Genomic DNA, 24,882 nt, shown 5'->3' on the forward strand with positions numbered 1-24,882 from the left:
GATTAAAAAATTAGGGAGTAGTAAAAGATTTGCCTAAAAAGATTAAGTTACAACAAATATCAAGAAAATACCTTAAGACAAACCCAAAAGAAAAATACTCTAGAAATATTATTGTATCTCTTATTCACATGTATTACTTTTCTCTATTTTCTCGGAACCTTAAAATTTTTTTTCTAGGAACTAATCTAACTGATTTTTTTCTTTGGAAATATATGAAGTGCATATAAAACAATTTTATTTTCTTGTATTCTTTAATTAAACATAACACAGTATGTCTTATATCAAGTGTGTTATGTACTATAAAATTAGTTAAAAAAAAAAAGGAGAAAACACAACGCCGATTATAAGCTAAGATATCACCATAATTAAGACGAAAAGAAGGTGACCACTCTTAAAAAAAGAAAAATCTAACCCCACAATTACAATGTTACTCCACCTGATTCACATAAAAACTTTTTTCCTATGATCCAACCAGGTTGAATCTTTTACCCATGCCAATTCATTTATATCCTGAATTCCTGATAAAAGTAAATCTGGGCAACGGGCCTATGGGCCAGTCATCGAAACTAAATATGGGCCGAGCCCAACTACTGTTCTTGTAAGAACGCGGTGATCGGAGGGTGTGACAATCTCAGTCTCTTCTCCATTCCTCCGAACCGCCGATACCAATTCTCCTCTGTAGCAGTCTTATGCATTAAGCTTCGAATTCCAAACTCCCTCTCGTCTTCTCCCCATTTCTAATGGGGAGGAGGACACGAAGGAAGTTATAAGCCCCGAAACCAAACCTCAATGCTCTGCTTCTCCTCCTCCTCCTCCTCGGTCACGGCCTCAAGGACCGTAGCTCCGGCCATCTCCGCCGCCGCGGCCAAGCTCCTCCACCTCCTCCTCTCCTCCAAACCCTACTCCCAACTCGATCCCCAAACCCCCCAACCCCCGTCCCTCGAAACCCTCCTCTCCGACATCCTCGACTCCAACCCTCTCGCCTTCACCCGCGACTTCGTTGCCCCGGACTCCCTCAAACCCCTCATCGCCGACCGCGACCTCTTCCTCTCCGCGCTCGACTCCGTCCGCCGCCGCCCCCGCCTCGCCCTCCGCTTCTTCCGCTGGGCCGAGCGTCAGCCAGGATTCGACCACTCCGATATCGCCTTCCTCGCCGTTCTCGAGATCCTCGCCGATGGCGGCCTCATGCGCGCCGCGTATTCCGTCGCCCACCGTGCTTTCCGCCTCCGCCTCCTCCACCGCGTCGTCGACCTCCTTATTGATGGCTACGCTGGCTCCGACGCCGTCACCGCCAAGCTCCTCGACCTCCTCCTCTGGATGTACACCAAGTGTTCGATGGTGGAGGGCGCCCTCTCCACCTTCTACAAGATGGTCGCCCACGGATTCCTCCCCGACGTCAAGAACTGCAATAGAGTGCTGAGGATTCTCAGAGACAAGGACCAGTGGATGGATGTGAGAGCAGTCTATAGAGAGATGCTTAAGGTCGGCATCCGGCCGACGATTGTAACTTACAATACGATGCTGGATTCTTACTGTAAGGAAGGGAAGGCCGAAGAGGCCCTCAAGCTCTTGGGAGAGATGGAGATGAAGGGCACTGGGTTCTTGCCTAATGACGTCACCTATAATGTCGTCATCAATGGGTTATCAAAGAAGGGGGAACTGGATAAGGCAGAGAAGCTGCTCGACAAAATGAGGAGTTCGGGAAAGGCTTCAGCGTTTACTTACAATCCTCTGATTAATGCTTTGCTTCGCAGAGGTTGCATAGATGAAGCTTTGGGTGTTAAGGATGAGATGGCAGGGAGAGGTGTGACACCGACGGTGGCGACTTACAATACTTTAATCTATGGACTGTGTAGAAGTGGGCGGATGGATGAGGCTCGAGAGAAGTTCTTTGAGATGGAGAAGATCAATTTGGTGCAGGACGTGGTTTCTTACAACTCATTGATTTATGGGTATTGTCGAGTGGGGAATGTAAAGGAGGCTCTTCACTTGTTTGAACATTTGAGAGATGCCCGCATCCTTCCGACTGCCAGGACATATAATATTCTTATAGATGGTCATTGTCGATCAGGAGCCTTGGAGGAGGCTCAGAAGTTTAAAGAGGATATGATTGAATGTGGGCTTCGGCCTGATGTTTATACCTATACTATTCTTGTAAACGGGTCTTGCAAGATGGGAAATCTTGCCATGGCAAAAGGGTTTTTTAATGAGATGTTGAGTAATGGCTTGAAGGCAGATTGTTATGCCTACACGGCAAGGATAGTTGGAGAATTGAGACTTGGTGCTACGTCTCAAGCTTTCCAATTGCGAGAGGAGATGATAACAAGAGGTATCTCACCTGATACTGTCACTTACAATGTTCTAATTGATGGTCTTTGCAAGACAGGAAATCTGAGAGAAGCATATCGATTGTGGCGGAAGATGGTCAATGATGGTTTTCATCCTGATTGCGTGACCTATACTTGCTTAATTCATGCTCATTGTGAGAAAGGTCGTTTTAGAGAAGCAAAGGATTTATTTGATAGCATGATTAGTAGTAGTTTATCTCCATCGGTTGTGACCTATACTGTTTTGATTCATGCCCATGCCAATAGAGGAAGTCTTGAGGCAGCATATACTTTTTTTTCGAAGATGCTGGAGGAGGATGTATCACCTAATGAGATAACATTCAACGCTCTTATTAATGGGCTATGCAGAAGGCACAAGATCGAATTGGCATACGAGCACTTCCATGAGATGCAGGAAAAAGGATTGTCTCCCAATAAGTATACGTACACTTTACTCATAAACGAGAATTGCAATTTAGGTAACTGGAATGAAGCACTGAGGTTGTATGGTGAGATGCACGAGAAAGGCATTCATCCTGATTCTTGTACCCATGGTGTTTTGTTTAAGGGATTTGGTGAAGACTACAAGCATCATACAGTTTGTTACTTAGAGAACGAAGTTCTGGGCGGTTAGTTTGAATAACTCAAGGGTATTCCAGTTAGTCTTGGGCCGGACAAAGAAGTAATCATTTGCATCTCTGTCGCTCTCTCTCTCTCCCACCCTCCCTCCCTCTCTCTCTCTCTTTTCTCAAGCTCTCACTCTGGCCTGTTGAAATTTGTGCAGCACTTGTGTTTTGCTTCTCCAAAAACAATATAGCTGAGATATGAGAAGCTCAGTAGTGTGAAAGGATCTGAGGGTATTGACTGCTGCAGTTTTTGGAATGACTTGATCAAATACCAGCATTGTGTCACATTCACCTCCTCTTCCTTTGATATGTTGCAATTTGGCAGCGCTGGTGATTGTTTTTGATATGAGTTATCCAGCTGCAGTGATATTTGGTGCTATCCTACCAAACATTGTATAAGATGGAATAACATTCATGTATCACAATCAGTCATTGCTGCAACAGGTATGCTGATATGTGAAATTGTAACTCTATTTTATTCTTTAAACCACATAAAGTGCTCTGGATCTCATTGTCGTCTATTTGTTTTCATTCATTTCTATCATAACATGCTCCTATGAGATGTATCTACATTGTTGTAATCTGAATTTTTTGATCAATAACTCAATTAAGCCTTAATCCCCGAACTAATTGGGGTTGGCCACATGAACCTTTTCCTCCATTTGTTCCTACATGAGTCATTTTGATCCAATATTTGTGCATAAAAGAAAATTCTATTTTAATCCGATGCATATATTTTAATCTGTTATTGGGTTAGTTAAGTTGCACATATTCTTGTTGCTTATTGACCTTGGTTCCTTATATGTCTGACATCTGTGTTGAAAGACATTTAGAATATTTTCAATTGATCTTAATGGTTACAGTGGAGAAAGGTAAAGTTTGGCTTCCAAAACTCTACCAAAAAAATGTCAAAAGTGATCCAGTCCAGAGAACCAGGCAAAATACAAAATAAACAATAATGTCCATTCTGTATCCATGAAACGAAGTACTGTGAGTACTGTGAGAAAAAACACATGCCAGCGAACAAGATTAATTCTGCCTGCCCAGGCAAATTAACTGGTCCTTCAATCTAAAGAGAAAAGCTTCTTGGGTCTAAGTTATATAAAGACTTCTGCATGTTTATTGAATAAAATATGACACAATATCTTCTTTTCTGCAAATTTATGTATTTTATAGGTTCCCACTCTTCTAATTGTCTCTGTGCATTATTTTACTTTTCACACTTATGATAATTATGTAATTAAGTGTTGTGCCTTTGTTATGAAACAATCAATGTTTCTGCACTTACTCTGATATACCGTCCATGATAGATGCAAGTAACTGTATTTCACAGGCTCAATACTGTAGCCATTGGCTTATAAGATCTACAAGTGCTTGTTAAAATGAAATCGACCAACATTATAAATTGGGCATGTATAAATAACATTCACGAGAATTGAAAACAATGGCCTTCAGAATTGGAAGGCAAAAGGTAGTATCATAATTTGAAGAAATGACTACGAGCTTTGCTTATGCCCTGTCAAAGCCTTGTATATATGTGAAAGCCATTGCAATGACCCGCCAAAAAAACATGTGCGAAATGATCTATTATCTCTTGTAGCATGCAATTACTTTATAACTCCGCGCTGCAAGAGTCTGTCAGAAAGGTATATTAATTTGATCTGATGCATTTGGCATGGTTGGTGCTCAGTGTCCGGCTTAGGTTTTTAGGTCTGGGCAGAACTGCTACCACCAAAGCAGAGAAATGAACAGAGAGATTTACAAGCTCGGAGAGGCAGGAGAGAAGTCTCATGCAGCTATTACTTATTTTTACAGGTTAGACGTTCTATACATTGGTCTTCATGTATCTGTTCACATTATTCACATGTATACAAAGGCACCAGGAAGTAAACTTTGTGAGCATTGTAAACTAGACCTAATGTTCATCCATTAATGTATAAGCACCTAAAGACAAGTCACTTAGTACTCCTTATCATATTCTTTCCTACAGTCAAGAAATTCTCCTATTTTCTCATGCATGTGAGACAAATGCAAGCAGCTTTGTTGCAGGAACTTTCAATGTAGCAGATTTGCGACAAGAAAATATGATCAGGAAGAGTGTGTCAATATACTTTTTCTTGAATCCTGAATTTCAGAGTGCTTTTTTTTCTTTTGTTTTAGTCACAAACCGCTTTTGTCCAATTTTCTCCACATGGCCACTAGGAAGTTATAATACTGATTTGTCTTAGCATTTTTTCCCCCATTCAGACTCTGTAAAATAGCCACTTGCATATACACTTTATATTCTTGGTCTGTCACTTGGATCATACATCTGGTTGGATTAAATCTGTGGTAACAGAACATGGAAGAACAGAGCACAACCATGCAGCAAATGCAGTCTCCTCTTTTCAAATTATTATTTGTACGTCTCCATTACTTTTCTCATCAATCAACAAAACTTTTGTGCCTCCCACCATATTGCCACACATTCATCTTACCACTCTTTCTCACGAAATTCTAGTTGCCTTGGACCCTATTTATTGTAAAACATTCTGAATCATTTAACAGTTTGGGCATTAATGCCATAAAGAGATGCATAGATATTTGACCAGGAATATATTTACTTCATTCAGTGTAATTTCTGTAAATGGTGATTGCATGTCTAACTTACCCCTTTGATCAACTTATGTGATATGCCTGTTTGTAGAACTGAGAATATAATGCTAGTTGGGTCTTCCCATATTATCATGCAGTGAAGAATAACTACATGTTAATCAGAGGCTGTTGTGTTGACCTAAAGAAGGATTTAATCCGAAGTTAGTAGTTCCAAAGCAAATATTGTAGTGGCTACGTAGGAGATCAAGCTCAAGTCACTGACACATCTTCCAAAATTTGGGCATGGTCACTTCCAAACCGCACATGAAAATGGCTAAGTCATGTGGAAGGCTTAAGGCATAGATTATTGCCCTTGGTTGAGAGATCAAGCATAATTCAGGTTTTTTTGGTTGCTAAACATGTGAAGAAAACTCTTTAGCTTGATTAGACAGAGTTTGCCTATCTTAAAGATCTCAAGAAAGTTTCTAGCTATTTGTTGATTGTTGGTTTCTGACAACTTATTCATGTAGTGGGTGTTGAATTTGTCTGTATTGCAAGATATTATAGAGAAACACTTAAAAGGAAAGGATCACTCGAGTTTCTGGCTGTCCGCTGTTCTCTTCTCTTTGTTTCATCTCAACCAACAACCTCCATCGCAATTTTTGAGAACCAGTTGATTCTTTAGCTATGAGGTGAGCCTTAGCACACCAATAAGGTTGCTCCACTGTGACTTGGAAGTTATGGATAGAAACATGAGAACAACTTTTTCACATGCAAGGGCAAGACTGCATATATTTGATCCTTCCCAAACCCCACAGTAGCAAAAGCCTTCTAATTTTTTATCTGACTACAAAATCACAAAATTGATCAACCTCTTAGAACAATTTGATTCTCTATTTGGTTGTAGAATCACCATGCTGCATTGCTTGTCATTTTCCTGAACTCCAGCATTTAGGTTGGTCTTTAATTGTTAATATTAGTTGCAAGTCAAACTTTTACCATGTAACATACGGATAACCCTATCTAGCCAAGGCTAGATGCAATTAAATAAGCTTGGACTATGGGGGTTTGTTGGAGGCTGGAGAAAAAAATTCAAACCCCTGCTTAAGAGTTGTCGGGAGCAGACCACTATAAAGATCGAGATGAACAAAAATTTTTTCTATTTAATTGTCTATATTGAAGATAACAAATACAGCTTTTTGATTATTTGCTTATCCGATAGGTATGATAATGCAACAAATGATCTTGTGAGGTTACCCCTTGAAAATGGTAAACTACATTGTTTGTTATATGCTAATAATTATCATATTATTTTTGTAATTATAATGGAATAATAAATATAATATTATTAAATTATACTGGATTATCATAATAATTACTAATTGTAGTAACTATATCACTACAAGATTACTCGATACTATAATAATTATATACATTATTATAATCATAAATATAATTGGCGAAACAAATTATATTTATCGAGAAATCAAAAATGATATGGAGATGATATTCATTGTGTTTTGACTTGTAGTGTCATTTCCTTGTGTATTCCTATATGAATTTTTTTGTATATGCATCTCCGAGTATTCTTTATCGTTTCATCCGAGAGGAATAGTTCTTCCTCTATGAATTTTTTTAGTATGTTTTTCTCTTGAATATCATTCAAAAAGGTTTCGGATTTCCAAGTATTTCACCAATTAGTAACCCAAGGTTCCAGAGAGAAAGACCCACTGGGGCAAAAATATTATGGATGAAACATATAGGAAGGAGACCAAGGCATTATATATTATGATAATTAATAAATAATATAACTATGATTATTAGTCTCACATCACATATAGATTACAATAAAATCGTCATGCTACAATAATAGCAATTAAATAGGTATATTATCATAATAGAAATAATAATAATAATAATTAGACTACTAAATGATTATAACAATATAATAAATATTATAATAATCGAATTTTATAAAATATATTTAATATTGAATAATTATACATTATTATACAAATAAATCTATATATTTAAAATATTTTTGCGAAAATAGTATAATAACATTATATACTGGCAAATTTTATGGATTTGAGAATGGTGAGGGATTGGAGAACAGGTTCTACAAGAGGTGGTTTCCAATTCCAATTGTAAGTTAGAGTACTTGAGTTGTAACTGAAATTACAGTCAAATTTGCCTGTAGTTCCATTTTTTTTGCAATTTAAATGCAGCCTACGGTTGCACCTTTGTTGCTTTCCTGTTTGTTACATTTTCTTAATGCAGATTTTAATTTCTTATTCTCAAGTTTGTTGTGGTTTGTTCTGTTTTATCTAACAGGACAACTACTTAACTCAGACTTCATTATGAATTTCACCATATGTTTTCATGAGCTGATATGGTGGACTAATCTATACACTGGAATTAGCCAGTGTTTCCATCATGTGTCAAGTAACCAGAGAATTATAATGTATATCACATAACCAAAAAAGTGGATAATGTTTAATTTTTTTTCCCTTGTCATTCCGATTAAAAAAAATTATTTCTCTACTTATATTGTATTTGGAGAGTAATTTATTCTTGGCATGCTGTACTCTCCTAGCTTGTTGTGTAATAAGCTATCATGATGGGCATTCATTTATGTCTGTGGCTATTATGAAAATTGTCTACAATTATATTTTCTTATTTCTTGATTTGTCTATATATATATATATATATCATGCTGATTATAATACTTATGATGTCAAATTCCTTTACTTTTTTCAGTTATATTGTTTGATTACAAATTTAAAATGAAAATGTTAGGCTGACCCACAATGATGTCTTCTAAGAAAGAAAAGGTTCAATAAGTAAGGAGAGGGGAAATAGAAAATTAGGAAGGGTGTGAATGCAATTGATTTCTCACATGATGTCCGAAGAGTTAATTAAAATGGTTCTAATGCAATTTATCCAATCAGTCTAGCAACCCTGGTTGAGATTTACTCTGGCTGTGGATGCATATTTGCAGCTTCGTAACTGCATCTTTTCATGCCCTTATTGTTTCTTGACATATTCTTTATATGCTTGAATTTATTTTTTCATATGAACTCTTCTTATAGACACATTGATTACATGAATGGAAGTTAGTATTTACATTTAAAATAATGATAAATAGAGAATCCAAGAGTGGATAAATGGAAATCCTTTTTTTGTTTAATAAATATTGTGATTTTTTTGGATGATGTATGTAAGCATGTATATGGACAGTTCCAATATTATTAAATAAAAAAACACGACACATATCATTATCTTTATTTTATTTTATTATTTTATGTTTTTGAAAACAACATGAGAAACCGCCTTACATGTCATCATTAAAATGAGACTAAAAACCAGGGATCTCAGAATGGAGGCTACTTCGTCAATAGTGTTTTACATGCTGTATACAGTAAACTCAATTATATAGGCAGTACTACTCAACTACTCAAATCCAAGAGAACCATTCCTACATATTATCAAGGTGCCCAAGGACTGCTTATTTATTGCTCAAGTGTGAACTATTCAAAAAAATGAAGAATGCAAACTTGCTGTTCTTAGAGATATATAATGTTCAGTAGCAAAATGATGCTGCAGCTGAAGTAGCTTTGATGTCGGACAGCAGGGGAAAAGAGGGTGAAAGAGAGAAGAGGAAGGAGACAAGAGGAAGAAGAGAGGGAGAGAACTAAGCTTCGCACTTAGCCCTAGCTCAAGGCTTCACACCAAGGCTAAAAGAAGAGAATCACAAAACTTTATTCATAGCATAACCCTAAACGATGTACGGTCCAACATATTTATAAAACTCAGAAAATGCAAAAGACCCGTAAAAAGAAACTAGTCTCACAAAAGACCCTTAAAATAACGAAATACCAAAATAAGCCTTACAGGCCGTCAAATAACAAAATACCCTAATAAGCCCAAATAACATAAAATCACTCCAAAATAAAATCAAACTGGCTGGACCATCCTTCTGCGGTGACCGTAGATCCGAGTGATAGGTGACCTGGCACTGGTGTCCGCACCGGCTCCTCCTGGGTGGGAAGAAGTCGACCTCGACGAGCGCGGCTCGGTGCAGCTCTGGTAGTACCCCAAGAAGTCCGGGTCACTCTGCTGCCGCTCCTCGCGCATGATCCAAGTGGAGTCGGAATCTGGTCGTCCTCGCCAACAAATCAAGAAGCGCTGGATGCCTCCATCTTTAAAGTAGGTGCTCTTTCTTGTAGCAGGCACAAAAAGAATAGATCTGAATTCCACTTGACCCTTAGTGGTGAAGTGTGATGAGGCCAAAGGATCCAAGTACTCATCAAAAGCCTTCTTGTAGAACTCATTGTACTCCTCATTAGTGACATCTTTAGGGTTGCAAAGCCATATAGGTTTGGTTGCATTTGTGAGCTCCCAGTCCCAATATTTCTCCACAACTGTTTTGGTTTTCTTCTTTGTCTTAGCTTTCTTGCCAGGAAGATCTATCTATTTGATTCAGAGGTGATAGAACTTCTTTCTTTGGAGAGTCTCACAAAGCATTCGGCTGCTTGGAATTCAAGGTTTCTGGACAAGGATCAAGAATCTTCTGTGGGAGACCAGGCTTGTTATCTATAAAAGGTATTCCATCTCCTAAGTTGCCTTGAGAAGAGTCATGAGGTGCTTGTTTGAGTAGACAGTCTGAAGGGTTCTGGTTCAAAGAATAGGAAGCTGGAACAGGAGGCTGAATATGTAGATGGATTGGCATCTGAATAGAACCTATTTGAATGGCCGGAACAGGAGATGGTATTAAAGATGGACCAGAAAATAGACCAAACGGAAGTTTAACTGGTACTTCACCCCGAGTAGCAATAGTAGATGGAGATGGCAAGACTGGTGGGAATATGGATGATGGCTTCGGCAAGCTTAAAGTAGGTGCAATTGGATTTTGAGTTGGCATTCCGGAGCCACTAGATGCTTCAACACTCCCAATAGGATAAATGGTGGATACTACTGGATCAAGAGGCAAATCTTGCGGGGCCTTCTCAGTTTCATTTATGATTCTTGATGAATTGTTTGCAGTTTCTTCATCCTTACTCTGCACATCTGATTGTAAGTGATTACACTCCTGGCCCAAGTCAAGATTTTCATCATCGCCTTCAGGGACTTCGTCTATTTCCTGGTACTTATTGTCTTCCTCATCAGAAACAGTCCTCTTAGATTGTTTGCTGTCATCTACCAATCCTTTCATATAGGGTTTGAGCTTCATTATGCAATTACTCATCACTTTCTCCCCAAGTCTGCAAGCAATAGGTGACACATCTTTGTTATTAATTTTTACAGTATCTAGAAGGCACATGAGAAGCTCTCTAGGAATATCGTCACTCTCTTCTAATACAAGTGTCATAATGGTCTCCATCGAATTAAAAATATTTTTTAAATGATTTGGCCTTATGGTACACATGAAATAATGAAATATCTCAAGAATCAGAGCATCACATTCAAAATCCAACATCACAACACATGATTGGACCTTAGCAACAGTGTCAAGGTCCAATTTCTCAAAGGCTTCAACAATCTTTTGAAATACCTCCTTCAGTAAATTATCATCATATGGCGCATCTGGTGCTGTTATTCTTGTGATTTCACTGACCCACAATGCCATGACAACTTTCACATCCGCGTCTGAATGTCCTAAAAGCTCTTTAGCAACCAGGGCCTTCATTGCAGGACGAAGCGCCTTGGACATTGACTCAGATGGCGATTGTTCTACTCTTGCTAAAAAGCTCTCAGTTTGATCAAGAAGATGGAGGAGTTCAACGATAGCGGACAGAGGAGAGTTGAGCCGGTTCCCAACCTTCTGAAACCGGTCCTCCAGCTCCCTCTGCGCGGACATCATTCCTCCGAGGGTGTCAGGAAGAACATGGAGGAAGAAGGGAAAGGGGGAAACGATGAAGGGATGGCACATGCGTGACTTACGGGTCACGTGCGCTTCCTTCTTTTCCGAATGGATTTGGGTTAATGGGCACAACCAGTCCGATAACCTGTTACTGGTTGCCGGCTCCTTCGTGAGGTGGGGGGGGGAGGGGTGGGTTGCAGGTTGTTATCTGTTTCCGCGGTGACGTGTCACGTGGAACGCGGTAACGGCCAGGCGATGGAGCGTGGAGGGCAGCGATGCTCCTCTCCTCGGATTTGGATGAGATCGGCAACCGAGGATGCACGAGAATGCGTGGAAGCGGGGTACGGCAGAGCAGCGACTAGGGATCAGGCCGTGGACGGTGACGCCGGGATGCAATAGAGCGTGGCGGTTGGCGACGAGAATATGGGCGGAGCCGAGCGTGTCCTCTCCTCCTTGCTTGGGCACGGCCACAGTTGGCTGGTGGCTCGAGGAGGTCCTCTTTGTCGGATCGCGGGGCACGCGGTTGGTGCTCCCGGCGGGGGACCTCGCGACGGTATTGGAGGCATCAGATGCGCGTGGAGGGGGGGATCGTCTCATGGGCTTTCCCCTTGGGAGCCACCGCAAGATGAAACCCCACGGGACAGGAAGGCACGGGAAGAAAGGGGTTTCTTTCCCGTAGCCTGGCTCACAACAACCCAGAAAAAGAAAAGAAAAGGGTTTTGTTGCCTTGCTCTGATACCAATACTGATGCCGGACAGCAGGAGAAAAGAGGGAGAAAGAGAGAAGAGGAAGGAGAGAAGAGGAAGAAGAGAGGGAGAAAACTAGGCTTCGCATCTTGCTCTAGCTCAAGGCTTCACACCAAGGCTAAAAGAAGAGAATCACAAATCTTTATTCATAGCATAAGTCTAAACGATGTACGGTCCAACATATTTATAAGACCGAGAAAATGCAAAAGACCCCTAAAAAGAAACTAGTCTCACAAAAGACCTTCAAAATAACGAACTACCCAAATAGGCCCTACAGGCTGTCAAATAACAAAATACCTTAATAAGCCCAAATAACATAAAATCACTCCAAAATAAAATCAAACTGGATGGACTATCCTTCTGCGGCGACCGTAGATCCGAGTGATGGGTGACCTGGCACTAGTGTCTGCACCAAGCTTTATATAATACTGGTCTCCTATCCAAGTAGAAGTGCCTTGAGGATGGTGTCACTCCAACCATCAATCAGTAAAAACAGATGCCCGCCTTCAGGAATCTCATGATACCGTATCCAAGGAAGCTTCTGTGCAACGTAGCGTTGTAGCTCCACTGGGATCAGCCCATCTTTATAGCCTTGCCAGATATGAACAGTGCCTTCATCATGGGGGAATGGGTTGCTCATGGTCATTGGGTCAAACTCCCAGTTGCTGTAAGCAACTATTAGGTCTCGATGAAGAGACTCAAAAACACCTTGTTGTCTTGCCTTATCCTGGAACTGGAACAGAATGAAGTTGCGCCATCGTGAGTCATTCACAGGAGTTTACCTGAATATTTAGAAGAAGCTAGGGGTTTGCCCCCGCTGAAGTATAAAATTGAAGTAGAACTAATTTTGTAATTTGGCTATGTGAAATGAAGCCAGTGCGACAACTGCATAAAGAGGCCTGGATTTGCGTTGGATGATTTTGAATCAGGAGTCTGGTGAAAGCTCGGATCCAATTAACCTCTTTGTGGTATTCACGTTATCTAATGGATAGCCATCTTTTGCAAGTATCATGAGAGCTGTCATGGTTTCATTTTATTTATGTATTGGTGTTAAATAAATGAGAATGGAAGAATGAGAAGTAGAGCGTGTCTGGTCGTTTTGCAAGGAAAAGAAGGTTACCACATTGGACTCTGCCATCTTCTGGAGAATTTCTTTATCTTGATCACTGTAAATTCTCGGGTCCCTCTCAATAACAGCAGATGTGGGGAGCCATTTTTGAGTCATCCATGCGTATAACAGGGAAGGAATATGATGTGCAATCCAGAGTGTCCTTTGGTCCTGCACCAGCATATTCTTGTAGACCTGCCTTGTCAGATTGGCAGGGAATGAAGGCCACCAGTAGTTGATGATGGGCACGACAAGGGCTGCTCCCGCTAACCTGTTAGTGTCGAGAAATTTCCCCAGAAACATAAATGGTTTAGAGATGTAATATATTTTTCTTCTCTTTATTTTGTCAGATATTTGGAAACTTCTAGTGACACTGTTCAACTAAATTTGGAAGAACGTATAAACTTGTCTGCAATTGTTTTGCAGGTTTTCTGAAAACATGACTGCGCTAAAGGAACATAGACCATGATCAGTCTTGCCTGTGGGGTATGTAGTTCAGACAGCTCCAGGCAGCATAACCCCCCATGGAGGCTCCAATTAAGTAGAACTTTGGCCCGATCTCCAGCTGGTCGGCGAGCTCCTGAATGTCCATGGCTTCGCTCTTCACCGTCCGCCTTGGGTTCGGGTCACTCTCCCCATACCCTGCTCTGTCATACGACAGAAAGTATATCCCCAACTCATCCACCAGTTCCTGAAACCACAAGCCATGAACTTGATCAGGCCTCGGTCCTGGTCCTAGACGCCAAGTCCAAAATTAACTTCTGCTGTAAGACTACAAGTCTTACTCCATGTAACCTGGGATGCAGGTAGAGTGAAATCTTTAGAACCATCCAAGCCGTGGACGACGATGATTTTGTAGTTGGCCTTCTCCTTGGTGCTTCCCACCTCTTTGTATGCCAGATGCCTGCCGTCTCTGAGTTGAATTCTGGGAGAGGTGATCGGAGGGCCGCCTGGAGAGCCGCAAATTTTTGGACGGGGAGGCTGGATTGCCTGGAAGGCCCAGCCTGCTACTACTATTAGCAGGACTGCTGCTGCTCTCATAAGCATTGCTGCTAAGATGAATTCCCATAGTCAATAAATTATTTTCATCTCAGTGGAAAAAATAATAATCAACAAACAAATATCCCCATATTCATGTGGTATTACTATTAGAATCTTGCTTTCAGGGTATGGAACTGAAAGGCAGAGACCATGCACCTGAGGAGCTTGCTTCTCCGGAGTCCGGACCTTGGTGAGTTGCTTCTCGCTCTGTAAGCCTGAAGTCTGAATACTTTCAGAGGATTCTTACAGGGAAAATGTTAAAAAGGGTTTAGTTGTGTTGGAATACACAGGGCGGCTATCTGGATGGGTCAAATATGGAGTGCTGGACACCTGTTCCAGACCTTATTGGCTGCAATTTTCTCACGATGTGCTGAGTGGAGCTAGCATTCCTGGACGCATGTGGTCAGTGAATGGAAATTGTTAATGAAGGCTCGCTTTGAACAGGATATAAATACTAAACTACAAAGCTCATGACGTGCCGAAGCTAATGAATCTTCTCAAAAAAAGAAAAAGAAAGTTCAGTTCTGCAACTTGGCAATTCCTATAAGACGGCGGGTACCTTTTGATTGTTTTTTCCTTTTTCCTTTTTTTCCCCCCAACGAGGGACTAGCCTCTGCCTGCTACCTGCCGCTACCTCGTCCCACCATCTCGCTCTTATTGTTTGTCATGGCGTTGTAAGATCATTCTTCTGAATAGGTATTGTAGCTTCTTGTTTAGCCGACAAGCCTTGCAGCTTCTTTCTAATGCGGATGCAAAAGCTACTGTCCTATCCCCCCCTTTTTTTTGTTCAATTCTTTAATCTTATTGCAGTTCTCGTCCAGGTATAACGACATGCAGATAAACCAATGCTAGGAAAAAAGGTCGTTAACATGGTCAGACTTCAAATTGTCTTCAATGAACCTATTCCATGAGTGAGCACGACTTTGGAGAGGCTCCAGGCTACATGTTGGTGTGCAAGTAATCATCAGCTGTGAGAAACAAGCGTTCTCCGAAAAACTGTTCTACGGCAGCCCAAGGCAAAGGGGGAGACTCTGTATACCAAACTACGTAAAGCTGGGTCGGAGGTTGAAGAAGAACCTGAGGCGCGCACACCATATCATTAATCAATATAAAGCAACCTGAGCCCTAATTCATACCAGGCCGGCCCAAGAATATCTATCCACCTTGGACCTGCAATCCTGAACCAGCTTCAGGGCCGCACCATGCCATCTTAACCATGGGCCGAGTGTGGGCCTGGGCCAGGAAAAGGAATTGCCTCGTCAACGATCACAAGATCAGTCCTTAAAAATTTTTTGGGGTCCAAAACGGCGTTTGCTTCGACCTTGCCATCTAGATCACATCCATCAAACAGTATACTTCTGACCAGAAAGTCCTAAGAGAAACACGGTAATCAAAACCCAGCATAGTAAATACGCATTGGTTTACCGGTGCACCTTTACGCAATTAGGTGAGAGGTTTTGAGTCTCTCAACACACACACACACACACAGAGACGGATGCAATTAGACACCAAAAATATATGCTACCCTCAATATTCAACTGAAGTTATAAAACCGGGGCCGGTCCTTGAATTGCTAGGAGCGAAATTGGAACTTAAAAAGCCACTCCTCCCTCTGTGAATCAGATCTTATCTCCCCTCCCACAAGCGGGATTAAAATGCAGAGTACAAGATAAGGTCTTGAACAGAGTCGGTTACAACTGAACAAAAACTTCTGAACCTCTTATTATCTGCTGTAAAAGAAAAACAAAGGAAGAAGAGCTACTGATCTCCAAGCACAAGAGTCTTGACAATAGCATCAGCCATGCCATCTGCTACTGGGAACATGTGACCAGACTCTGGAAGTTCATGGTATCGAACCCAGGGCAGCCTTTGGCAGATAAAGCGAGACATTGACACCGGCACGATTAAGTCCTCGGCACCGTGCCACAAGTGAACCGAGCCTTCATTATTTGGAAATGGATTGCCAAGATCCAAAGGGCTAAATTCCCAGCTCCCAAAGCCAACCATCATATCACGATGGAGAGACTCGAATTCTCCTTGTTGCCTTATCTGTGCCTGTCAGTTTCAAACACAATAAATCCATGGTTCAATATCTTGCTTACACAGTTTCCATGGCATCACAGATAAAAGGAAAATCATGTACATGCATAATATAAGGAACCACTAAATTCACTAAGAAGAACCATTTACATGCAAAATAGACAAAATCCATGTGCTTGAATGAACGTAGAAATGATATTTTTCCCCTGAAAGGTCCCCAAAAAGGCCGCAAACATGGGCAAAATTGGCACTTGGGCACCAGATAAACACCCTAACCCCCCATGATGCACCGAAAACCCAGTTCACACACATTCCAGGGACATTCTTGGGTAAACACAGCAGCACTCTTGTTAAAAACATAAACAGAACATCTTCGTCGTGAATACATGCATTTCTTTCCTCGCTCGGTCCATTCTTAGATTTTGAGAAATAAGAAAAAAAAGCATCTTCAAAATGAAACAGCCATCGGTAAATATAAGCAAAAGCTTCTCCACGTCCAGTGTATTTTTTTGGACATGCAAGCCACCAATCAAAACCCGGACTCTGATTGAACATATGATCATTCAAAGTCATAATACGGTTTTATGCATTGTGTAATATTCAGATAACAGGTTGTTATTTCATAATGCAAGAGGTCATTTCAGAGAAGGCTAGCAAAATTTGATGAATGTTGAATTGTTGATAACAAAAAGGAAAATGCATAAGGTCATGAAAGGAATCCAATTTCCACCTAACAAAAGTGATATTAAGTAACAAGAACCCATAAACAAACAACGAAAATACATAAAGACTACCAGTTTGCTACCTGTTATTTTCTTTTGTTCCCACAAGAAATAAAGTGTTTGAAAAAGAGAGATCATAGCATGAGCACAGTACAATCAGCCAATTTTTGACGACACTCTCAAAAATGGATTTTCTGTTTTTCACTAGGCATGGTAGTTGTTAGCTATGAATATATTGCTTATATGTTGTGCCTTACAACTTGGGATGCAGATGAAGATCCATTCAGAATTTTCATACCTTATAAGGCTCTCTACTTTCGAACTTGTGTAAAAGCATTCTGTCTGAGGTAGAGAAAATATCAATACGATGAGCAATAACGCTTGAAGCAGGAAACCACTTTTGGGTGTTCCACCAGTATGTCAACCAAGGGGCATAATGAGAAACTGCAACTGCCCATTTATCGTTTGGAAGTTGCCAGTTGTAAGCTTCTTTAGATACATTGGGAGGAAAACCGTGCCACCAGTAATTGGAAACAGGAGCAAGCATTGCTGCTCCAGAAAGCCTGTCACATTCAAAAACCAGCATCAGGTGGAGTGAAGAAATAAGAATACATCTAGCTTAAATAAGCCCACAATAAATTCATGTTTTGCTTAGATAATAGAATACTGCTAAATGGTTAGAACGATAAAGATAACCCAGCATATTCTTATCTTTTATTGATTTTAGAGGAGGTTGAGCCTTGGCACAACAGTAAGGTTGCTATATTGTGACTTAATTAAGGTTCGAAACACAGAAGTAGCCACTCTGCATGCGGGGATAAGGCTGCAAACATCTGACCCTCCCCGGACCCCCACAGTGGTGGGAGCATCGTGCATTGGGCTGCCCTTTTGAGAAGTGTCTCGACAAAGCATAACTTATTATCTAAAAAGAGAGATCACCTATCCATGCTGGATGCTAAGTTCGATCCAAGGCAGATTCTGAAGACCAGTCAAAGACAAGCTTCTTTCTTTCATAATTTAAAAATGGAACGAGCAAACAAGTAAACTGAGATCCTTAAGATAGCTCTTATGTCGGAGTATATGGGCAATTTGTATGAGGCTGATTTACATTCTTATAGAAAGTGGAAAACATGTACAGCTCATATTGAGCTAATATGGTCATATCTCCAAACATTCACTCATCAACCTTCTCTGATAAAAGTTCACCAATTAACATCAGCAGCTCCCAATCCTTTGTTGGCACGATCTTATGATGATTACACATAGATGATCTCAAAGTAGTTTTCATTAAAGGTTACTTCTTTCAAGTTAGAATGCTGTACTCACCAATAAAACATCTTCCACTTTTTACTCTTCGCTACTCTTAAAAGGACCCTCAATCACCTATTCTCCTATCAATATTCAAGTCTGATGTCAACTTTGCTTCGAACTTTGCTGGGTTTTCTTTTTTTAAGAAAAGCAACTCAGCTGAGTTATGACCTTTATAGCAAGGACAAATAAATTTTGAATTGCCACCTCCAACTTGTCCTTGTAAATTTGTAGTATCTTGACACTGCTATGTTACTAACTCAAAGTACATCAGCATTGAGGATTTCTACATGCCAAAAATCCAATAAATAACATATGTACTCACATGTAATTACAGCAGTGGAGCGATGGCATATATCTATATATATACTGCCACTATCAACATAGTAGTAAGTTATCGATTAGGTAGTAGCTGACTAGAAAAATAATGCATCAAACTTTTCAAAAATTAGGCGCCTCTTGGCTTCAAAATTGTAATGCGGTAGAAAATGATCTCAATGTGTTTGGTCTATGACTAACAAGAGAGAGAGAGCATATTTGTACAAATAGGAAAACTATCCAATCATACCGATGTGGAATGTATTTCAGACAGGTCCAGACAATCTCTCCTCCCATAGAAAATCCAATAACATGGAATCTGGATCCTAGTTCCAACTGATCGGCAAGTTCTTCAATATCCAAAGCTGTGCTTTTGTCTGACCTCTTTGGGTTTGGATCACTCTCTCCATAACCAGCTCTGTCAAATGACAATAAATAGATCCCTAATTCTTCAAGCACTTCCTGAAAATTTACAGGGTCAGAAAAACCTGCCCACAGAGAAAGACATCTAGCCAAAATAACAGGACAAAGAAAACAGATTAAAAGTAATGAATACCGGGGATACGGGAAGAACATCATATCTGCAAGAGTCAAAGCCGTGAATGTAAATAATCTTGTATTTGGCCTTTTCCTTTGGGACACCAGACTCCAAGTAGGCCAAATGCCTTCCATCCTTGAGAGTAATTCTAGATGATGTAACAGGAGGGCCATTTGGAGATCCACAGATCCTAGGAGGTGGAGGCTGAATTGCTCGATATGTCCACGCAATTAAACCCGCCAACAAAACCACTGAGAATTTTTTAAGCATCCCTGAAAATGCCAACTTAACATGAAACTCACATCTGAAAGCAGGGAAACGAAACAATTCTGAGATGGCAAAGGCTTTCCTAATCAATATACTCGCCGAAAGTCAGTTCATACCACTGTTTAAAAATATATGAAGTAAAGCAACCTGAATCACATCACTCCTCTGGATTACCTTTATCCATCAAAAGGAGATTCCAGCCATCTAAACTATGAGAAACACATGAACTAATACTTTGAGAAGGGAACAACGGAACTGGGTGAGAAATAGTTGAAGATAAGATTTGCAATAGCAAAATCAGTATCTTTCTGATGGATGATGTTATGTTACCAGGGCAACGCAGAATACTAATAAACATATTAATAGTAACAAAAATAATTAAAAATTCAGCTAGAATAGTAACAATTATTTTCCACAGCAGAATCATTTTATTTCAGATCGTCTGCTTTCGTGAAGAATAGTAATATCACAATCTCCTTGGAGCTTGGGGTCATGTCCTATTTGCAAATTTCTAAATAGTTTTTTCACTAGAAAATAATAAAGATTACAGCAGAGACGACGTTCTAAATCCTAAATCCATAACGATTTCAAAATAATGAAATTTAGCACGAAAAGTATTCATCCAAAATCGAAATAAAAGTAGGAAAAATACGTCACAAATATTATAACAAGAACAGCCCTTTTTCTTTGGAAAGCACCCAACTGATATACAAGAAAGAAAGAAGAAAAAAAAAAAGGTTTCCCGAATATCCCCGGAATCTCCACAAAATTAGTCCATCAAGAACCTAAAGAAACCAAAGAAGAATCAATAAAAACACAGTAACATAACAAAGATCGCCTACGAATCACTACTGATACGCAGAAAGAAACCATTTTGCGCCGAAAACAGAGGAGAATCAATCCCACAGCGGCAAAAGATTTCAAAAAGTCGCTGTCTTCTCGATCGCCGACCAAAATCACGCGAGAGAGAGAGAGGGGGGGGGGGGGGGCGTGGAATCACCTTCAAGAGGAATAGAAGACGAGGACGAAGACTTGATCTTTCTTCGAGTGTGAGCCCTCGCAGCGGCCGCTGAGATCTTTCGATTGGCCACCGCCATGGCTTCCGCTTCTCGGCCTTCTCCCACAGATTTAGCGACGGGATGAAGGAGGAATACTACACGATTGACACAACAGAGGCAGGGAGAGAACCGTTCCTCCCCTGGGATATATATACATAAAATAAGCGTACGAGTATCATCCACGATCGGACAACTAGCAAAACGGCAGGTCAAAAGATCGGTACTCACCGATTAAATGCGGCAGTAGACGTGCATGAATACCACAACTTATTAGAGATTTTTGCACATATATAAATTATTTTTATTTAATCTTGGTAGAGGTACTGGATTTTTCAAAAATTGAAAATTACATCAACTTAGAAAAAATATGGTCCAAGGAATACATGTAAACAGCCCTTCCAACAACATGACTGATATATATTCTATATTATTTCTATTTTTAGTTAGGGTGGAGAAATATCAAATAAAAATATTATATCTCAGGATGGCAATTTATAATCTCGTTTTGTGTTAAATAGGTTTAGATTAGAAATGAACTAACTCGAGTAGATTGTACTAATTGAATCAGCTCTAGATTTATGATCATGAGCTGTTTCACCTATTTTTTTGACCTATATAATTGTTAGAACTGTCATGACCCATTTAGCCTATTTAAACTATTAAACAATTATATAATTTATTTATAATTTATTTAGATCATTTAACCTACTTCAAACTATTTATTAAACAATTATGTAGGTCAAGCACTGGTGCTTATTTAATTAAGAGATTGGGTTCAGTTTTGAATCTTTGATTCATTTGGTAAATGGGTAAGATTGGCAGTAAATATATATTTGAGCTATCATTTATTGCCTCCCTCGAGTATATCAAGTTATCACATGCACAATATTATTTCTTTATAGACAATGTCTTGCTAACTCTCCAGGGACACCAATGATCCAAAGTTACACATACATGATGTAGAATTGGCTAGTTCGTTGCCAGTTTGATTGACCCTTTGGAGTTTGGATAGTTAGATGTACGACCCGAAACACTTCTTGCTCAGGGCTGGGTGCCAACCTGCTAAGCTAATAATTGTTGGCTATATATACATCGAATTTGAGTGATTTGCTTCAAGTTCAATGTTTTTTTTTCTTTTTCTAATCAGCAGATGGAATCCAAGTATAAAAATGAATCCAAATAAACCAAGATATCCTAATACATGGATTGGTCTATGCTAAGATGTTGGACCTATGTTACCAGCTAGACTTTAAAACCTCGGAGTGGTTCTCAGCTCAGAGATCCTAATTCGTGCGGTGATTCACGTGGTTACCTTTACAAAAAGCTACAGAAAAAGGTGAGAGGAGGGTCCGCGGCCAGGCGTTTCGGTGGTTTGACTCGCATGGAGGGAGCACACGAACGCACGATTTGGACTGTTACTGAAACGCCCCAAAAAGCCCCGTGACGATGGTTGCATGGAAAACCTTGGGCGGGTTCCTCCACTCAGACTCAGTTAAAGCTATCCTGGGCAGATATGATGCCTAAGCAATGGCTGATGGCATTCGTGAGGCTGTTTTTTTTTCCAGGGATCCACTCCACCCATCTCACTTAAGAACAGATAGGTTCAATTTAGTTTTTTTTAATGCTGAATGGCTTGAGAGGCCCATTCACTTAATGATGCGAATCTTTTCTATTATTTAGTATCAGACGGAATCCAATCTAATGAGCAGGGTCAACAGTCTCCAAGTCCAGCATGCTTCAACTTTCCATACAGCGAAAAATTATATCTTATACCATATGCATCTTATCACCCATCTCTACACCAACCAGTTTTTTTGTTCCTGCAGGCTCCATGCGGCTTGTCTTAGATTATCGCCCTCCTCACATTGCCATAGAACTCGAACTGTTTCTCATGGATGCGGTGCGCATGGTGTAAGATATAATTTTTTATGTATAGCTCATGGATTTGTTTAGATGTGTGTGATGTCTTGTGTACTAGCGGAAGGTGACATGAGTTTTCAACTATGATGATGTTTTAGAAATGAAATATAAATGAGCTTTCAAGCGGAATACGCTACATGGTTTACAGTTTTCTTTGAGTTTTCGGTCATATCATGTCATATGTGGTGATAATTTTCTGTGCATCCTTATCAATCTGAAAGGGTTGAAACAAGAATAAAGGTAGTTTGAGAGACTAGATAGCTCATGTGGAAAATTTCGGGGTGAAACCCCCTTTAGGACTTTAGAACGCAGTTTATATTAATCCTGTATATCTAATAAAGTTTGATTTACTAAATCTAATAAAGCTTGATTAGGTAGTTACTAAATCTAATAAAGTTTGATTAGATGGTTAGTAAATGTGATTAGCTAGAAAGAGACGAAATATGACCTCTTTTCGGTGCATTCCAGCGCCGCCAAGAAAGCCCTTTTTGGGTCCCCAAAGAAGGAAGAAATTGTACTTCTCTTGCAACGCTTTATAAAGAAGCGTTCTATTCAAGGACGTCCCAGGGGACCAGAATAGGGTACATCACCCAAATATTCCGATGGATACATCTTGAGATAGCCTTGATTCCAAATATTAGGATGGAGCCGGACGGTGGTGCATCACATTCCATTGGAACATAGGAATAACTTCGTGTCATAAGATTCAAAATCTCGAAACTGTTTCTATAGATTATGGAATCCACATGCAGATTAAAAAGAAAAACAGAGGATATGATAAAAATCCATAGGGTTTTGGTGTTTATTTTGGGATAAAATGGCGATCTTTTGCACAGTAGTCCGCAGATCGCCCTGGTTTTTTATTCCTTATTATCTGTTGTTACTTGTGAGGCTACCCATTTATACTCAAAAAATAAAAAGAAGTCAAATGGTTGCATCAAAAACCAGAAAAAAAGCGTACGGTGTTCTTCACCTAAGAAATCCCACCTCCGAGTTTTTTCGAGGTCAATTTTGATGGATGCATGCTAGACGATGGTAGAAGGGGAGGTACATACTTTTTAATCAGATGCCCGAATTTTAGGATGGTAATGGCCGGCAGTTGCCAGATTTTTAACACCTCGGCTTCGAAAGCTAAGCTGAGGACGGCTTGGGTTATGCTCGGTAAGAACTGTAGGCTAGAGCTGTAATACTCGAGAGTAACTCGGCTACGGTCACTGGTTGGATTCAGCGGAGCACAGATTGTGTGGGCAAGTGCCACCCCCTGCTTCGAGACATCTGGGCTATGAGCTGTGGCGAGGTGGCCTTCTAGGCTATGCATGCATACAGAAAGGCCAACGGGGCTGCTGATTGGGTGGCCTCATACATGGCTAACCATTTCTGAGATACCTTGTGGGTCGGGAAGAGGGAGCTGTCTCGTGCGCTCTAAGATGTGTTGTCTTTCGATTTTTTTGAATCATCTGTCTCAGCCATAAAAAAAGAAAATAATAGAAAAAAAAGGGTGTTCATATTTAAAAACTTCACTGTCTATGTCTAAAGTTTTTTCAAAAAAATATATATTTACTTAATAACTTTAAAACACCACTCAGGAAGTAAGGCAGGAATAAGGCACTTCCCTAATATTATTAAAAAGTATGATAGTATTTACAGAGATAAGAAATTTAAAGGACAGTGGCATCTACAATTGGGGTTGAGAGATTGGGAGCCTACAGTACATTCACTGGAAGTCTGGCGGCAATAATTGAGATACAGTGTTCCACAATGTTCTATGGTTTTCCATCATCCTGCTTACACATAAATTTTCTCATGACTGGTGTCTGGTAGGTGTGAAGGGTTTCTCAAAGAAGATTGCTGATGGTAGACTTTCTCTTCAGGAAAATTCTTGCATTCCTTTCATGCTAAATCTGCGCATCACAATCATTTGTCCCAAGCTTGTCTCATTGACGGCATCATGCTTTGCTTCAGAAAATTAGAAAAAACTAAACATACTCTCTAAACTCTAGGATAATAATTACAGACAATTCCCACACATTTTTCATGCCCCCGAACTTTTTCGGTCAGCACTTATGAATGCACATTGCTTTGATGAAAGCAAGTGATTCAGGATTCAAGTAAGGCTCTTTCAGAGGAGACCCCACAAATTTGAACCACAACACCACCCTCAAAAGAAAAGTGCAAAAAGGATGCCTTTCCCTTTAACCATTTCCCTTCTCCGTGGTCCTTCAGCAACTTTCTGGGAGGAAAACGCATGCTGAGCCTCCACCGATCATACCTACTTCATGGATTGAATTTGTTGGAATACAACAACGACGGCTGGTACCCAAAGCTAATGGTCATATATCAACTGAGCATCTCAACTACTAAAGTTTCCAATGGCTAATTGTGCTTAGCCGTAAGTTCCAACATGCCTTAAAGACCATGTTTTCATA

At 40.2% G+C, this 24,882-nt stretch overlaps 4 protein-coding genes across 7 annotated transcripts; 1 reads left to right on the top strand and 3 right to left on the bottom strand.

The window, feature by feature from the left end:
• The first annotated feature begins 600 nt into the window (after positions 1-600).
• LOC103703086 (uncharacterized) lies at positions 601-15,001 on the top strand. 2 transcript variants are annotated; one of them, XM_088709638.1, is made up of 5 exons: positions 601-3,009; positions 3,112-3,397; positions 4,644-4,768; positions 13,671-14,475; positions 14,558-15,001. In XM_088709638.1, exon 1 carries the CDS (start codon positions 790-792, stop codon positions 2,959-2,961), a length of 2,172 nt encoding a protein of 723 aa, XP_088565764.1. In that variant the 5' UTR covers positions 601-789; the 3' UTR covers positions 2,962-3,009; positions 3,112-3,397; positions 4,644-4,768; positions 13,671-14,475; positions 14,558-15,001. The 2 variants fall into 2 exon arrangements, with proteins under 2 accessions (XP_088565764.1, XP_088565763.1); XM_088709637.1 differs by having other exon boundaries at positions 653-3,009; positions 14,576-15,001.
• On the bottom strand, positions 8,293-12,098 carry LOC113462467 (uncharacterized). The gene has a single exon (XM_026802981.3). It carries the CDS (start codon positions 11,457-11,459, stop codon positions 10,044-10,046), a length of 1,416 nt encoding a protein of 471 aa, XP_026658782.1. The 5' UTR covers positions 11,460-12,098; the 3' UTR covers positions 8,293-10,043.
• On the bottom strand, positions 12,256-14,576 carry LOC148700311 (uncharacterized). 3 transcript variants are annotated; one of them, XM_088709652.2, is made up of 5 exons: positions 14,442-14,576; positions 14,040-14,293; positions 13,724-13,935; positions 13,257-13,515; positions 12,256-12,869 (listed from the first exon to the last, which is right to left on the bottom strand). In XM_088709652.2, the coding sequence occupies exons 2-5, from the start codon at positions 14,289-14,291 to the stop codon at positions 12,573-12,575; spliced, it is 1,020 nt and encodes a 339-aa protein (XP_088565778.1). In that variant the 5' UTR covers positions 14,292-14,293; positions 14,442-14,576; the 3' UTR covers positions 12,256-12,572. The 3 variants fall into 3 exon arrangements, with proteins under 3 accessions (XP_088565778.1, XP_089783207.1, XP_089783206.1); XM_089927081.1 differs by having other exon boundaries at positions 12,425-12,869; positions 14,435-14,514; XM_089927080.1 differs by having other exon boundaries at positions 12,425-12,869; positions 14,391-14,498.
• A 785-nt stretch (positions 15,002-15,786) lies between the features above and the next one.
• Positions 15,787-20,676, bottom strand: LOC103703084 (uncharacterized). The gene is made up of 5 exons (XM_008785784.4): positions 20,479-20,676; positions 19,230-19,483; positions 18,924-19,135; positions 17,346-17,610; positions 15,787-16,340 (listed from the first exon to the last, which is right to left on the bottom strand). Exons 1-5 carry the CDS (start codon positions 20,573-20,575, stop codon positions 16,044-16,046), a joined length of 1,125 nt encoding a protein of 374 aa, XP_008784006.3. The 5' UTR covers positions 20,576-20,676; the 3' UTR covers positions 15,787-16,043.
• Positions 20,677-24,882: the final 4,206 nt, after the last annotated feature.

Source organism: Phoenix dactylifera, chromosome 13, assembly GCF_051530095.1.
Source record: "Phoenix dactylifera cultivar Ajwa chromosome 13, Ajwa_hap1_PhDact_Kaust_v1.1, whole genome shotgun sequence".
Lineage (NCBI taxonomy): Eukaryota > Viridiplantae > Streptophyta > Magnoliopsida > Arecales > Arecaceae > Phoenix > Phoenix dactylifera.